This window comes from Cucurbita pepo, chromosome 2, assembly GCF_057944985.1.
Source record: "Cucurbita pepo subsp. pepo isolate OVF chromosome 2, ASM5794498v1, whole genome shotgun sequence".
NCBI lineage: Eukaryota > Viridiplantae > Streptophyta > Magnoliopsida > Cucurbitales > Cucurbitaceae > Cucurbita > Cucurbita pepo.
Window position 1 is genome coordinate 9,932,646 of NC_141799.1, and position 15,280 is coordinate 9,947,925.

General features: G+C 37.0%; 1 protein-coding gene across 2 annotated transcripts; it reads right to left on the reverse strand.

Moving 5' to 3' along the window:
• Window positions 1-6: 6 nt before the first annotated feature.
• LOC111789046 (polypyrimidine tract-binding protein homolog 3) lies at window positions 7-11,837 on the reverse strand. Of its 2 annotated transcripts, none has more exons than XM_087121547.1 (15): window positions 11,694-11,837; window positions 11,206-11,268; window positions 9,709-9,780; window positions 9,540-9,616; window positions 3,453-3,534; window positions 2,319-2,442; window positions 1,965-2,029; window positions 1,806-1,855; window positions 1,685-1,726; window positions 1,539-1,590; window positions 1,397-1,454; window positions 1,253-1,266; window positions 859-966; window positions 612-755; window positions 7-491 (listed from the first exon to the last, which is right to left on the reverse strand). In XM_087121547.1, the coding sequence occupies exons 2-15, from the start codon at window positions 11,260-11,262 to the stop codon at window positions 102-104; spliced, it is 1,335 nt and encodes a 444-aa protein (XP_086977673.1). In that variant the 5' UTR covers window positions 11,263-11,268; window positions 11,694-11,837; the 3' UTR covers window positions 7-101. The 2 variants fall into 2 exon arrangements, with proteins under 2 accessions (XP_086977673.1, XP_086977674.1); XM_087121548.1 differs by having other exon boundaries at window positions 2,319-2,445; window positions 11,694-11,831.
• Window positions 11,838-15,280: the final 3,443 nt, after the last annotated feature.

The window sequence follows — 15,280 nt, forward strand, 5'->3', positions numbered from 1 at the left end:
CCCACAAGAAATCCAAACACAAATTAATTGTTACAAGAATCAAAACAATATGCGCCATCATCTTCATTTTTAAAATTCGCATTACGAATCCCTTACTAACTTCATATAGTCTGCAACTGGGAAAATGAAATGCGAATGATTGACCCACCAAGCGAAGTAGCGTGCTTGCAAACAAGAGCCTCGGTGGCCTGCTCCTCAGTGTCGAACATGATGAGTGCCTGCCTTTTCCCATTCATCTCAAAGAGCTTGGTGTTGACAATCGGCATGTGTTCCTCGAGTAAATTCACAATTTCTTCTTCAGTTACTTCCTGGGATAGAGATGAAATGTGGATAATCTTTGTCGGAGAGCAGCAGTAACGGTAGTTCTTCGCAGCATTTCGGTTAAAACGATTAAGATTTGAGTTGGCATATTCATGAGTGTCAGCTCCTTGCGTAATGTTAGGATGCTTTGAGAAGTTAACCTCCAATCTCTTGCCAAACAACATCGCTCCCTATATAAAAATTCAAAAGTATTCTGAGGCAATTGACACCCAAGAAACCAAAAGCCTTGAACATACGAAGTTAACATACGAAGTTAGGCCTTTCAGACAAGAAATTTAGAAACAACAAACCTTCAAAAAGTGCACAGCTAATTCCGCCTGGAATCCATCTCCCATCTGAACAAGTGCATGATCAGGTTTATTTCGGAGAAGCTTAATTCTTACAATGTTACCGTAGATGGAGAAAAGGTTAAAAAGCTTGTCTTCATCAATTTGCTGTAACAAATTAACGGCGGTGTCAACCATGAAAATAAAAACTTGAACAGGAGTCTAACAAAGAACAAAGAACAAAGAACAAAGAACAAAGAATACTACTCACATCAGGATTCAGATTGGACACAAGGACTGTACACCTGTCATTTGTCCCACTAATACCAGGTGGCAAACCTCCTCCAAATGCAGCAGCAACAGCAGCTGCATTGGCCATCTGAAAATCAAGTAAAAAAGACATATTATCAACAATAATAGCCAATGATGTCGACAAGTTTTTAGATCTTAAATTAATTCAAGAATTTCCCAATGTAGTCAAACATATTCATCAAGAACATTCCGGATCACAAAGCTAAAGGATCTTGTGGAAAGTACAATCCTTGCATAGGATTAATATATTATTCCAAAAGGAAAGAAAAACCCTAATAATAAATGAACCATCTTAATAGTCGGTTATATTCTTCAATGATCTCAACCATAGGTTTGACAGGAGCAAAACACACCTGTGGAAGTGCGACTGAAACAAAAAAGAAGAAAAAAATGTAAGTACATAGGTTTTCTGAAAAGGAAGTCAATCTATGACGATGAAAGCAAAGATATATGAAGCAATATATATGCATCCATTATATAATAGAAAACGTCGGCACCTGGTCTTGCTCCAGATGCTTGAACTCCATACATGCCACCTGCATCGCCATATCCAGGCTGTTGCACATCAAGATAAGAAAAATAAGATTTCAGAAAGAATGGAGCCAACATAGTAGGAGATTAATATGTGGTGGTACATACTTGCGATGACCGGCCTTTTGGTTCAGAAGGCAGATTAGGATTTGTGAAATCCCTGGAACAATATCAAGAAGAAATATCCATACTAATAGAATCCAAGATGCAAACAAGAAAAAAAAAAAATAAGGGGGACTAGTCATGCTACAAACCTTGAACGTTCGTTATTGTAGTTCACCTGTAACTCATCAAGACTGCACAAGAAACCCATAATCTATAATTGACCAAGTAAAGAGACATCACAAGCATATCATGATTAGTTATAGAACCTACTTGGAGAACTGAATGTCTAGCTGGCAGCAACCATCATATATATTGCGCCCCTACAGGAGTAGCAGAAGTGTCCATCTTTTAGGTAAATAAATCAGGACGAAAACTTCTTAAAGAAAGGATCAAGCTTGAAGTGACTGGTACAACAAAATGTAGTATTACCTGTAATGCAGTCCTAGCAGAAACAGCACACTGGCGAGATTGATACTGAATAAGGGCCTGAAAACCTACATAAACGAAAAAAGGATAATCATGCATAAGTCTGAAAACTCACTTAAAAAGAAAAAAAAATACTTACAGTAGAAAGCAACAACATATTTGGCAACAAGTTCTAGACGAAACCGCTTAATTTTGATTTGAGGACCCAATCATAATTGCAAAAGGGAAACTCACCCTCAATTAACCCGAGAAGGGAGAAAGGAAAGAAAGAACAACACCAAAAGAATAGAATTTCAATAAATCCATGTATTAAGTGATGATATGAGAAAGGGGGGAGAAGAGAGAACTTAATCTAACCAGCTGACTTCTGAAATGTCACGATCTTCTCCACAAATCCATGTGGGAAAAACACTTGATGCAGCACTTCCACTGTAATGGGATATAGCATGTGATGGATTGTGACTAAGAGTATTCGATTTGGCTGCTTCAGAGAGTGACCAAGAGTGTATTCACATGGAGAAGGATGAGAGAGAAGGAAATAAATTGAGAAGGAAAAGAATTCCAAAAATATTACAATTGTTCTTCTAAAATTAGAGTACCAGCAATTTTGCTAAGCGAAGATCTAGGTGTTGGGTGTAATGGTTACTGATCAGTAGAATAGCAAATAACCCTAATACCAAAAGCTTTTGCTGTTTAATTAAAATAAACTTAAACAATTCATTCTTATAATCCACTAATTTCACGTGCGGGCTCATTAACCAGCCTAACATGTCAAGTTATCAACAATTCTTTTTGACATGGAGAGGAAAAAATAATAGTGCATGAGGGTGAAATTAGAACCACGCCCGTATGATTCAACCAGGATCAATTTATATCGTTAGAAAAATTTTATAATAAACAATTGATATTCAGAATTCAAAAAAAAATAAAAAACAAATAAAAAAAGAGGAAGCATACAATAAAAAGATTATTGTATTGAACAAAGGAAAAAGTGGGTATTGAAAAAAAAAAATCACAATTATTCCAAAATATGCACATAAATTATTTGACTAACCGTACAAAAAAGGATTTCATCAAGCTTAGGAGGAACGTTCATTAAAATATCATATATTTCAGTTCAAGATTTGAGAATTGTTGCTACAAGTCAAACCTCAATTCATCAAAATAATTCTTTTCCGTATCTAACAAATCCAAAGGAGGGAAAAAAGGGAAAAGCATTGTCCTAAAATAGATTTAGTATACCATGCTATTAGAAGCAAGAGAGATTCTCCTGATGGTATAAGGCTGAAAATGAAAATCGGTCATGCTCATGCTTTCACATATCTGCAAAACTTAATATGGTGTTATGGCTACTGGGTGTTCAAAACAAAAACTATGCTCGAACTCATTTTACATATTTATAGAGGTCTATTTCTGCCTTAGTCATTTCAAGGTTCCCATTAAGATAACTAAGCACTTTCCTTCTTAAAAGTAAGGTAAATAGTTGCAAACCTCATCTCCTCGTCCTTGAGCATTTTGATCTGCTGTAGTTAGCTCTTGATGCGATGAAAACTGGACATAAACATTCCTCCCCCTGTAGAAAGAATAGAAAAGAATTCAAACATTACATGCTTCATCTAAGACTAGATTTGGAGGAAAGAAATGATAGAACACGCTTTATTTACTAGAAAGAAAAATAGCCAAAGGATGATGATTGAAGAGATCCCAAGTTCTCTTGACTCACAACCTAAGCAACTACCGAAAGAGTACCTTCTCTCTCTTGCAGTCCCTAAAATATTAGTTGAGATTACTCTTTTACCGAAGAGATCCCTAATTCTAGTAACTACTTAGTAGATGCATCCCTTCCCTTTCCCTAATGTTTACTTTTAGAATCAGGGCCTGTGACTATCCAGTCCCTCAAAGGCCGCCTCGCCATGAAAGTGAACGATAGTACCATGTTCCCAAGTCGCATCTTAGTTGAGGCATGCCCCCACGTTCCATCTTAGATTAAGCATCTTCATAACATATCAAAACTTTTTTCTTATAAGAAACAATTTCATTGATGTTTGAAATTTACAAAAAGGATGAGTTATCCATGATGCTCAAAAAAGACCTTCACAATACCATGAGTGAGATATAACTATAAAAAGCATAAGTGTTAGACTATTTACACCAATAAATGGCGTGGTAAACAACATTTCAAAGGAGCCTAAAATAAGTCCATGTCTTCTCCGTGAATACTCTTTGATTTCTTTCTTTCCATAGATTTCAAAAGAAAGCCATAATGAAGTTTGTCCATAGCAGAGCTTTGACATTCTTGAATGGATGGTACGTTAAGACCATATCCAATAACTCTTTTATCTCTCTAGGAAAAATGAGGTACCATCTGCAGATATTGAAGATCTTTATCCAAATATTATAAGCATAAACAGTTGTTTTGTGATTCGTGTCTTTCTTGCATAAAGAGTCATGTAGGGTTTTTTTTTTTTTTTTTTGTAAGTTTTCACTTATACTAATGACTTAGTGCACCATTTCTCAAAGGAAAAACTTCACCTTCTTAGAGGGATTTTCCTTTCCATATTGTCTTCGCTAGTGGGTTTTATGGCTTCTACCTTTTCCTCCATATCCATCATAAAAAAATTAGTGGAGAAGACCCCATCTGCACTAAGAAACCATTTCAATGAGTCTACTTCTTGGGACAGCACAATTGGGGCGAGGTCAAGACTTAATTCGGCTCATTCTTCTTTATTCTTTAGGTTCCTACGAAGCTGTAGGTCCTAGAACTTATTGACATCTATTCATGTTTCTTTGATCATGGCCATCATTCAATTAGAGAGTCTATACAAAAGAAAATATCACGAAGCTAGCATAGTGTTGTCAATCCAAGGATCATTCCAAAAAGATGTATTTCCTCCATCACCCACTCTATGGCTAATGTGGCTAGTGATGAGATTTTAGTGCCTTTTTAAGTACTTCCATGGCCCCTTTGTAGAAGATGGAGGACCGATTTGTACATGATGTAGGAGTGTATTTAGCCTTTATAAGATTTCTACACAAGGCAGTTCCTTCCTGATAATATCTTCATATCCATTTGACAAGGAGGACTCTATTCTTCTCCTTCATCGAATATAGGCCAATACCTCCCTAGTCTAACGGGAGATTTATGGTATCCCATCAGACAAGATGTGAACCTTCTTTCCAAAGATAGTTTCTTAATAATATTTCTATTCTCATAGTCACTTTGTGAGGCATTTTGAATAAAGACATGTAGTAAGTAGGAAGGTTAGACAATGTGGCTTGTATTAGGTTGAGTTGTCGGCCTTTAAAAGTGTGTAACATGACCATGTTGATTACCTTCTTCCTATTTTTTCAATGACGGTCTTCCAAAAGGAGAAGAATTTAGGTCTCCCATTTAAGGGCAATCCCATGTACATATTCGGTCATTCACCTTTCTTACAACCATATGTGTTGACAATGTTGTCAATGTCCTCTATCCTAAAATATTGATGCCCATGGTTCTGTTTTTTTGGAGGTTGATGTTTTATCTCTAGAACCTTTCAAAGGTTTTCACTATATCAAACATGATTTTGTGGAGGAGATATTTGAAGAGAACTGTGTCATCCGCAAACTACTGGTGGTTGATACTTAAGCCTTTGTTATCAACATGGAAGCCCTTTATCTGGCCTTCATATTTGGTCTTGGTGAGTAAGCGGGTAAGGCAATCCATTACTATTATGAAAAGAAAAGGGGATAATGGATCCCCTTGTCGAAAGAATTTCCATGATGGTACTCTTTCAGTTCTTTGAAGCCATAATGTAATGGGAAAATATGGAATTGATGTCACCCTCCTCAAGCCATGGTTTTTTATACTTTTTTCTCCAATATTGCTCTTCCAGCTGTCAAAAAGATGAGTTCTACTTTCATGAGCTTCTTATGTGTATGTTGAACCAATGTGATAGGTCCAATTTCCTTCCTCTGTTCTATTTCTTGATGACTTCTTTTAGCCCTTTGAGTTAGTTGATGAATTCGTGTCCCACCCATCTACGGAGGCATGTCTTCTTCCATTAGTATTCTACTGTGAGCATGAAATTAAAAAGGGCAAGGTGCCTTATTTGAAGCAACCCATGGAAAGTACAATAGGATAATGTTTCGATGTGTGTCTACTCAGTCTTAGAACACAAGCATTACTAAATTTTCCTAGGAGACCTTTGGTAGCCAAAAATCTGTTAATGATCATGGTGGGTGATGGTTTGTTGTTCAACCAAGTATAAATACCATGACTAAGGAAAATATCAATGAGTACAACTTCTCTTGTGAAAGTATTGAAATGTCGCATGCCTCTGATAACTTCTCTATTAGATTTTTCATGTGCCCACCGAGAGATATTGAAGTTGCTAGCCAGAAGCAAATATTCTATGCTAAGACGAGAAGTCCTCTAACTCCTAGCGGAAGAGCGGTCTTTCTTGGTATTTTTCAGAGCCATGGATCCCTGATTTCAAAAAATTGTAACCGTCAGCCAAAGAAATATATGTGACTAGGGTGTACAGACCTTTAGTGACTTCAGAGATGATCTGAGTTGGGTCATTCAACATCATCATTAAGATTCCCTCGGTGTTTTGGAGGCATCCAAAGATGTGCAACCAATATGTCTAGCCCTCCAAAAGAATTTAACAATCTAACGATCAACAAAATTCAATTTTGTTTCTTCAAGAATGATCACGGTGGGATAGAGGGCTCTCTTCTGCCCGTCTCTCAAGCCACTCGATTGAGATAGGTTGGATTATCATAATTGATATTCAGGAGGAGGCCAACAATCTCCCAAGTTAGTTTACTCTATTTCTTGGTTGTACTGCGCTTTTTTTCCACATGGAATGGCCATGATGCACATGTGATGTTCTTATAGCCATGGTGTAAAGATTCAAATAGTTGTTCTAGGTGTGAATTTTGCCGAGATGGGGGAGACTTCTTCTACCTTTGTTTCATCCTACTTTTCTTGAAGAATGGTGTCAAGTTTCGTATTTGCAAGGACAATTTCTAGCGGCGGGGGAGAGGGATTGGGCACACCCACGATAGGGGATGGGGGGATGTGGAGAGAGAGAGAGAGGGCTAGATGTGTAATCATCGCCAGAGTCTTGGTGGGAGTCAAGGGTAGAGAATTTTGTTCCTAAGACAAGGAAGATTTTTTGGTTTTTAATGGTAACGCATGATTTTCAAGTGAAGATGCCACAACTTGTAGATCGGGGGTATAAAGTGAAATAGATGGGTTGGCAAAAGGTGGGGTGGGGGTTGGTGGCCTTTGGATTGTGTGGAGGTGGGCTTTTATATGTAGAGATGGGTAGGCCAATTAAGATAGAGCTATAGGCCCATGAAGAAAGGCCGATGGGTAGGTGCAGGAGTTGGATTTGGTTTGGGGGTTTGGCTTCTTTTTTTTTTTTTTCTTAATAGGGATGCGCTTGGAAAGATGGGGGCGGCCTATGAATGAGGGGACGGTGTTTGGCTTTATAGGGCTTTGGGGTATGGCCTCTGTCTCTAAGATGTATAAAACTGAAGGTTGTTCAGTCATGTTGAACATGAAAAGTCCCTTTAGATGATGAACCTTAGAGGGTTGAATGATATCCCAAGTATGCCTCCCTTCAATGACGCTTCGGTGCCATGATATTCGGTCATATAATCAACAAAAAAAATCTCCATGGAAACAATGGACTATGTTGACCAAAAGAGGAGTTTTTTATGATGATGGGAGAAAAACTATCGTTGGTATGAAACCCCATGAGTTTTCCTTGATATAGATAGTCGCTTCCATTAGGTCCACACGCAATGAGGTCTTTTTGAAACCTTCACAAGTATCTACTATGTGTTTCAGCATCTCAATATCCAACAGTTGTAAGAGAGATTTTTTATTTTAATCCAACCTCCATATGAAGGAACCACTAGGTTGTTCAAGTATTCCTCATCTGACCATGATTCTATTTTCAACCGAAAGCTTCCCACATTTTGCCAATCGTTTTTGTTACAAGTAAAGAAACCTACTCCTCTGTCATGCAATGGAGGATTGCCTTATCCACCCTGAAAGGAATTAGATCACGGAAATCGTTGGTCGTAGAAGCATTTCTGAGTAATGGTCACCACTGTATCCCATAGGATAGGGATGGTGGAGAGGGGTACCTTTGCAATGACGGTCTTTCCCTTTTTGTTGAGGATCAATGGTACGTTTCTATATTTGCCTCTAGATTTTCAGGCTTTTGTGATGGTTTGTTAATGATGGGTTGTGAGGGTTGGAGAAAACATTTATTGTCTTGCTATATATTCTGAAATTGATCGGGTTTTTTAATGATCAAAGAGGGACCATTTTCAATGAGGTTGAGAAAAGTTGTCCATCCTTTTCATTCTTCACCCACTAGAATAAAAAATTTATTAAGACTATCATTTCCATGGAGTGAGATAATTCACATAGTGCCCTTCTTGTTAGTGGGTTGCTCTATCCAAATGGTTTGTTCTAAAAGAAATGTTTCTCCGGGAAGAAATTTTGGTTCAATGGAGCTGATGGCAGGGGTTGATCAAATGATGCCATTAGAAAGAGTCCCATTTTAGAAATATGAAAAAAAAAAAAAAAAAAAAAAAAAAAAATATCCTATGATGATCTCAGATAGCTTTATTCCTGTTCCCCTATATTTGTCATCTAGCTCGATTGAATAAGTCACCTTGAGTTTCCTCAATCATACATCATTTGGCAGCAAGAACTTAGTAGTTCTACTAGTAGCCCCTCCATCCATCATTTCAGTATGCCCTGCTCTTGAGAATGCCTTTCCCATGTCTCTACTTTATTTAAGAACAAAACTTCATAATGAGAAGAACCAAAGACTAAACAAGGGAAATTTATCAAAAAAGGAATGCAAATGAAAAAGGCCAAAGGGAAAAAAGCTAACAAAACAACACAATTACAGAAAAGGGCTCCTATTCAGCCTTTCCTTTTATTTCCTTCTTGTTCGTTGACCCTATTACTTTAGGCTCCTCAAATATGAGCTAACACCTCTTCCTTCTTTAAACAACTAATTCAACTGCTCCCAATAGATTCTTGCGCACTATCTTTTCCTCAAGTGCATTTAATCTTGTTTCCATCTCTTTTTCTTTTAAGGAAATAGAATTTTATTGATGAAATAAAAAATTATTAAAAGAGTACCAACTTATTATAACATAACGAAAAACTGAAAAAAGTACACTAATTCTGAACCCAATAAACTTGAGTGAGCACTGAATTTAGTGGGAAAAAAAAAAACTATGATGAACTTTCAAATAATGATCTAACTTTAGGTATTGCAAAAATTTGACAGCAACTGCTCCACTTACCTCCTACCCCCCCTCCTAAGAACTAGCTAAAGGATCACTCTTACTTCAGCACTCTCGGTTGCAAATTACAAATAGACCTCTCATATTTCAGAGTCCTAACTATTTAACAGATGCACCCTCCACCCTTCCTGCTATTTACTTTCACAATTGGAGCTCTATTATAATACTATTACATGCTACTGCAACTTATGATAATACTACCCATAAAAAACATAAATCAAATTTTCAAGGATATATTTTAACAGTATATACCTAATGCTCGGTTGAACATTCGCAAAGAACTGTAAAGCACTAACTGCTGAGGGAACATCTTGCATCTGGATAAGAGCCTGAGTTCATGATAAAATGACAAAACGATGAATATTCTACTTTAGCTCAAATATACGACATCAGACGTCACTGTATCAGAGTTAAATGAAACCTGATTTTTAGCACGAAGCATCACAAGCTTAGTTATGACACCAAATGGCTGGAATAACTGAAGCAAATCATTCTGCGAGAATGTAGAAGGAGTCAACAGATATAAAAAGTCGGGAGAGATGGGAGAATGTGCAAAGATACACATTAATTCGTTAATAATACAAATAAAAGTTGAATTGCAGACACTACAATAAAGAGCCACCCTCAAAATAGATCTCTTTGAAATATTACCTTTGATCAACAAAAAAAAAAATTATATATATATTTTTATATTTGAGGTAATATTTGCTTTGCTAGAAAATGATTATATATTCTTGGATATCCACAGATTGTAACAGGATTATTGCATTTATTTCTGATAAACACAGACAAAAGTTTGCCATGAGCTTCCCAACATTTACTCACTCCTGAATAATTGGTTTTGTACCATTCGCTAAGGAAAAAGTTCATCGATACTATGTTAGCCAAACCAATACCCAATGCACCAAGTATGCTAACCTAACACAATCATATATCAATTTATGGTCTACTTTAAGCAACAAAGCAACGTTCAACTATTTTTGAAAGAAGAAATAAGTTCTCATTGTTTGATGGAAAGAAATAAAATGCTGAAGGATACAAATAGAAATATCAAACTATTTATCATGATGTAGCGTACGTTAAGTATAATTAGGAGCTATTTGGTAATTTTGTCTGAATTTATTAATAATGATAGTTAGTTTAGTTGGTTTCAGTTAATCTCTCACATTTATATACTTCTGAACATTAGTAAATGTTTTGGTTGAGATTTTTTGATGATTTCTTTCTTTTGATTCTTAATTGCATCACTTTTGGTATCAAAACCCAGGTTTTGTGTCAATTTAAGAAAAATAGAGAAATTAGAGAAGCAAATGGAGATTTTCAATTTATATTATGGTTTTCCGAGAAACCATGAGCCTAAAAATGGATTTTACAAATTTATTGTTTTTCGGAAGTCTCATAACCTACTGCCTTGAGTGTCAGTTCAACCTTTGGGATCTTTGGTGGAGTTCATTCGAGGTTTGTGGGGCATGAATTGAAGATGGGATACAAACGATGTAGAAGGTACTTCTGAATCCTTGTGAGATTCAATCTCTAGTTGTCTTTGTAATTATGATCTTGGCATTGTTCTTTTGAAATGGAGTCGATTTATGTAGGTCGGGTTGGACTCCCTTTTCTTTGTAGAGACTTGTCTTTTGAATGCTCTTGTATTCTTTCATTCTTTTAATGAAAGAACGGTTCTTTAACAAAAAAAAAATGGATGTAAATTACATCAAGAGTAATCATAATTTCAAGATAGCTTAGCCTCAAGTGAAGCATAGACCAGCCATCATCTTGGTTAAAAACAGTCGTAAGACATCCAACATGGCATTTGCCATGGCAATAGCTCATCTACCAATACACATTTGCAGAGATGATTCAAAATTAAAAAATTATCAATTGAATTTGAAGTTGCGAGAGAGAGAGAATGAGAACGGACCTCGGATATTTCATGGCCAACATTTCGGACGTGAATAACTTTTGATGGTTCAGTCATCCTAAACTGCTTGCAGCAAAATAAAAAAACGAAACCCAAGTTAGTATTACCAAAGGTTCGGCAATCCCAGTTGTTCAAAGAAAAACAGTTCTCTGAGATTGAAGTAATTGAAAACAAAAAACAAAAACAAAAGTGCATATTCTGCTACATTGCATGCTTAAAACCCAAAACAAAAAATTGACGACTCAAAACCAAAAGCCGAAAACACCCAAAAAACAAAAAAATTAAAAACAGAAAATCCGAATCAGAGCACCACAAAAGAGCTCACAATTCAAAAACCCTAGACTACTTCGTCGACTCAACAAGCACAGCAAAAACCCCCCCAAAAAAGAGTAGATTAAAACAAACAACACTTCGATTTTCTGGTGCTCAAAGTATCTTCAAAGTAACAAGCAAACAGATAAATTGAAGGAAATGAAGAACAAGCTTGCCTGTGAGAGAGAGCGAGAGAGAGCGAGAGAGAGAGAGAGAGAGAGAGAGAGAGAGAGGCGAAATGGAAGAGAAGGGAATGAGGGGGACTCAGAGGCAACGGCAGAGATCGAGCGCCTCCATATTGCTGCTACGGTTGCCCTATGCTTCGAACCCCACTGGATTTATGGTACACCCTCACCCCTCCCTTTCTCTCTTTTAGTGGGTCCTCCTTTATCCATCCATGTCATCCAGTCTTGCCTCGTTTTGGGAAGTATCTCGTGCTCATAACATTCCCCATCCCGCATGCATTAGATCCCATAATTTCCAATTATACTACATGATTATGATTTCCGTCATATTTTATTTTTTGAAATACATACGTGTACTTCAATGTCTCATATCATAATCGTGAACATGGTTACATAACACATATGGGCTAGCATACTGAAAATACATGTATCACATTGCATTCATCAACATAGTTATAACATATCAAACATTATAAAATAATGTGTAAATAGTTCACAGGGTATGTATCATTCATACAACACTCAATTCATCCAACCTAGCTCGAAGGCATTCCAATAATAAGTTCACTTACCTTGTTGGCCTAAGACGAAGTCGCTAACTTTTTTGAGTCAATGTTCATTTAATCTTCTTTTCGATGTCTGATAATGAAGATGAGGTTTAATGTAACACCCCAAAGTGAAAAGAAATTAACTCCAATAAGAATAAGTCACCCACGTAAGACCTCAATGATCCAAAGAAAGGAACTAAGACATTTAAACAAGTCCAAGGGTCTTGAGAAATACATTTCTATACTTAAAAAAAAGTAATTTTAAGGATTTAAGGATTTAAGGAAGGATTGGAAAGGAAAAGGCAAGACGAAAAAGGATATTACCCAAGGGCAAATTGACCCACAAAGGATGAAGAATTTTTAGAATATTTTTTAGATTTGTCAAGAAAAAAATAAAATATTCGGGAAATGACAAATTACCAAAATACCCTAAAAATATGGATAATTACGAAAATGCCCTTTGTCCATAATCAAAACTTCCACGGTGACCTTCTACACAAAATATATTGGCTCCCAAAAACTAGTCGGATCTCCTCCAAAATTGGACACCATAGATCATCATATTCAACTGTCATAATTCAAAATTAAATGTCGGTAGCTCGCTGATTGGTGAGGATATTTCTGACCAATTATCCAAAAAATTCAATCTCCAAATCACGACGATTATGGAAGTTTCAACGTCGGTGTAGGCTTCCTCTATAAAGTCTGAAGTTTGGGCAAAATTATGGAACAAAAATCGAGTTGAATCAAGCTCCCAATCACAAGCAATAAGCATTTAGATTTTGGATCTCTACTCTTGGATTTCTTCCAAATTCGAGAGCAATTCTCCACCATTTCTTGCCGGAAATCGACGAAGCATTTTAATTGAAACGTCCTCCAACCCCTTTAAGTTTCTCCATTCTAAAATCTTCGAGCACCAACACAAACATTTTCTTTCAATAAGATATAACCTCAATTGTGAGAGAAACAGAGATTTTTGGAGAAGGAACCGAGGGTTTATGTTAGCGAAGATCTGAGTTTTGGTGAGGTATTTAGTGATTTAAGGGCAGGGGAGTGAGTAACTACGTTATAGGAACGAGGGGTGGACAAACGACGATAGAATCATGCCGGTAACGGTGTCAGAGTCATTGGCATTTCGTCGAAAGGAGAAGAGGGAAAAAACTAGGGTTTCGGTCTGCGTTTCGGGTGAGGAAGACGAACCGATGGGTCTCGATTTTGGGTTGCATTCTCGAGTCGCTCTCGTTGTCGCCTTAGTTGTGGCCCAATTCCAATGGCCCACTCATCGCGGCCCAAGCCCAACACATACGTAGGAATCCAGTGGGCCACGCAACGACCCAACACTCACGCCCCAACCCAAATGTCAACTCACGTGCTCTCTTTGCTCAGCACGTGACCAACGCGTGCCCTAATTCAACCGTGGCTCAGCTTGCTTCGACTCGGCTCCTCATTTCGTTTAGCTCGGCTTCTTGACTTAGGTGGCTTGGTATACAAATAATATACGGTTTCCTAGATTTTCGACCCTCTTAAGCCAGTTTTTACCTTGACTCCTATTCACCCAAGTTTAATTAGCTTTAGTGCTTATATTGGAATTAATTATGCTTAACTAGGTTAAGACATTATTAGGCCCTAAATGTGTCATATGAATTGTTATAGGTGAGAATTAGATGTTGGAATATAGTTTTGAAGCGACTATCAAATAATTAGTGACTTCAGCCAAGACCAACCAAGTAAGCGGCCTTACTGTTGGAGTTAGATCATCAATTGATGTATGATGGTGCATGCCCTGTAGCTTCTGCATGAACCATATTATATGTGTAACGCTTATGTTATGTGATGCTTATTTGTTTTTTGTATTGTCATGAGATGTATGCCACACATGCATCTATATCCATTACACTATTTTTACGAACGAATTGAAATGTCACGTATGAAATGTAATATCTTACATGTAAAGTTTGTGATGGACTATGAGATGTTTGCCATGCGTACATGTTGCATACATGAATTATGTCATGAATGAAAAGAGAAAGGAAATGAAACAAATATTATGTTGTGAATGTAAATCACGGGACCTCATGCATGTATGTATGTCATGTGCATAGGGATATTTTATCATTATGTTATGATATTACGGATGCGTACGTTTGATATTTATGTTCACCATGAAATCATGTGGGCCTTTTATTTTTTGTGGCATCCGCTGACGTGTAATGCGTTGTGCTCGACCAAGTCAGGCCCAAGGGGTACGTATACGAGCCCGCCTAGTGGGCCTATGTGCGTGTACGTGGGCCATGTATGGAGAAGTATCATGCATCCAATCCTGCCCAACATTGGAAAGGGCCTAAGGTTATACTATTTTTATAAAAGATAGTTCACACTCATGTATTGTGTGTATTTGCATATCTAACCCCAACAGTGGGGTTACTTACCGAAGCTCCTATGCACGGATAACGGTGAACGCTGGAAAGGTTATGGAAGTCAAAATAAAGCATGATATCATAGTAGATCCCTTTGAATTTTAAATTAGTAGTTGATAGTGACATTGAATTTCAATTAGTAGTTGTTAGGTGTTTTATGCTAGTTTGATTTATATTTAAAACTATATTATGTTTAATTTCATATTTTGAATTGAATAGGTAAGTCCATGGCTTTATTTGAAAGGTATTGTTATGAATTTTCGCATATATGACATAAGCATGCATAGGTTGACATCACTAATTAGGTTAAGAAAATTAGGGGCGTTACAAAGAGTGCCAACAAACCATTCCCCCAATCTAATCGGCCATTGAAGAACTTTAAAGTAAGCTTTAAAATCCACTCTGAGCTTATACACAAATTCTTCGAGCAAGGCCAATCCCTATCAGTTTCTGCATCTCAAAGGAGCATTTCTATAGAAGACAATGAAGATAAATAACCTCAAGAATGTGCCAAATGGAAGGAAATCCGTTTTAGGTAGAATTTGGGGGTAAGTGTCGAATTCTTATCTATGGTCCATTTTCATTCAAATTGAGAATTCCTTTAGTGTCAGAG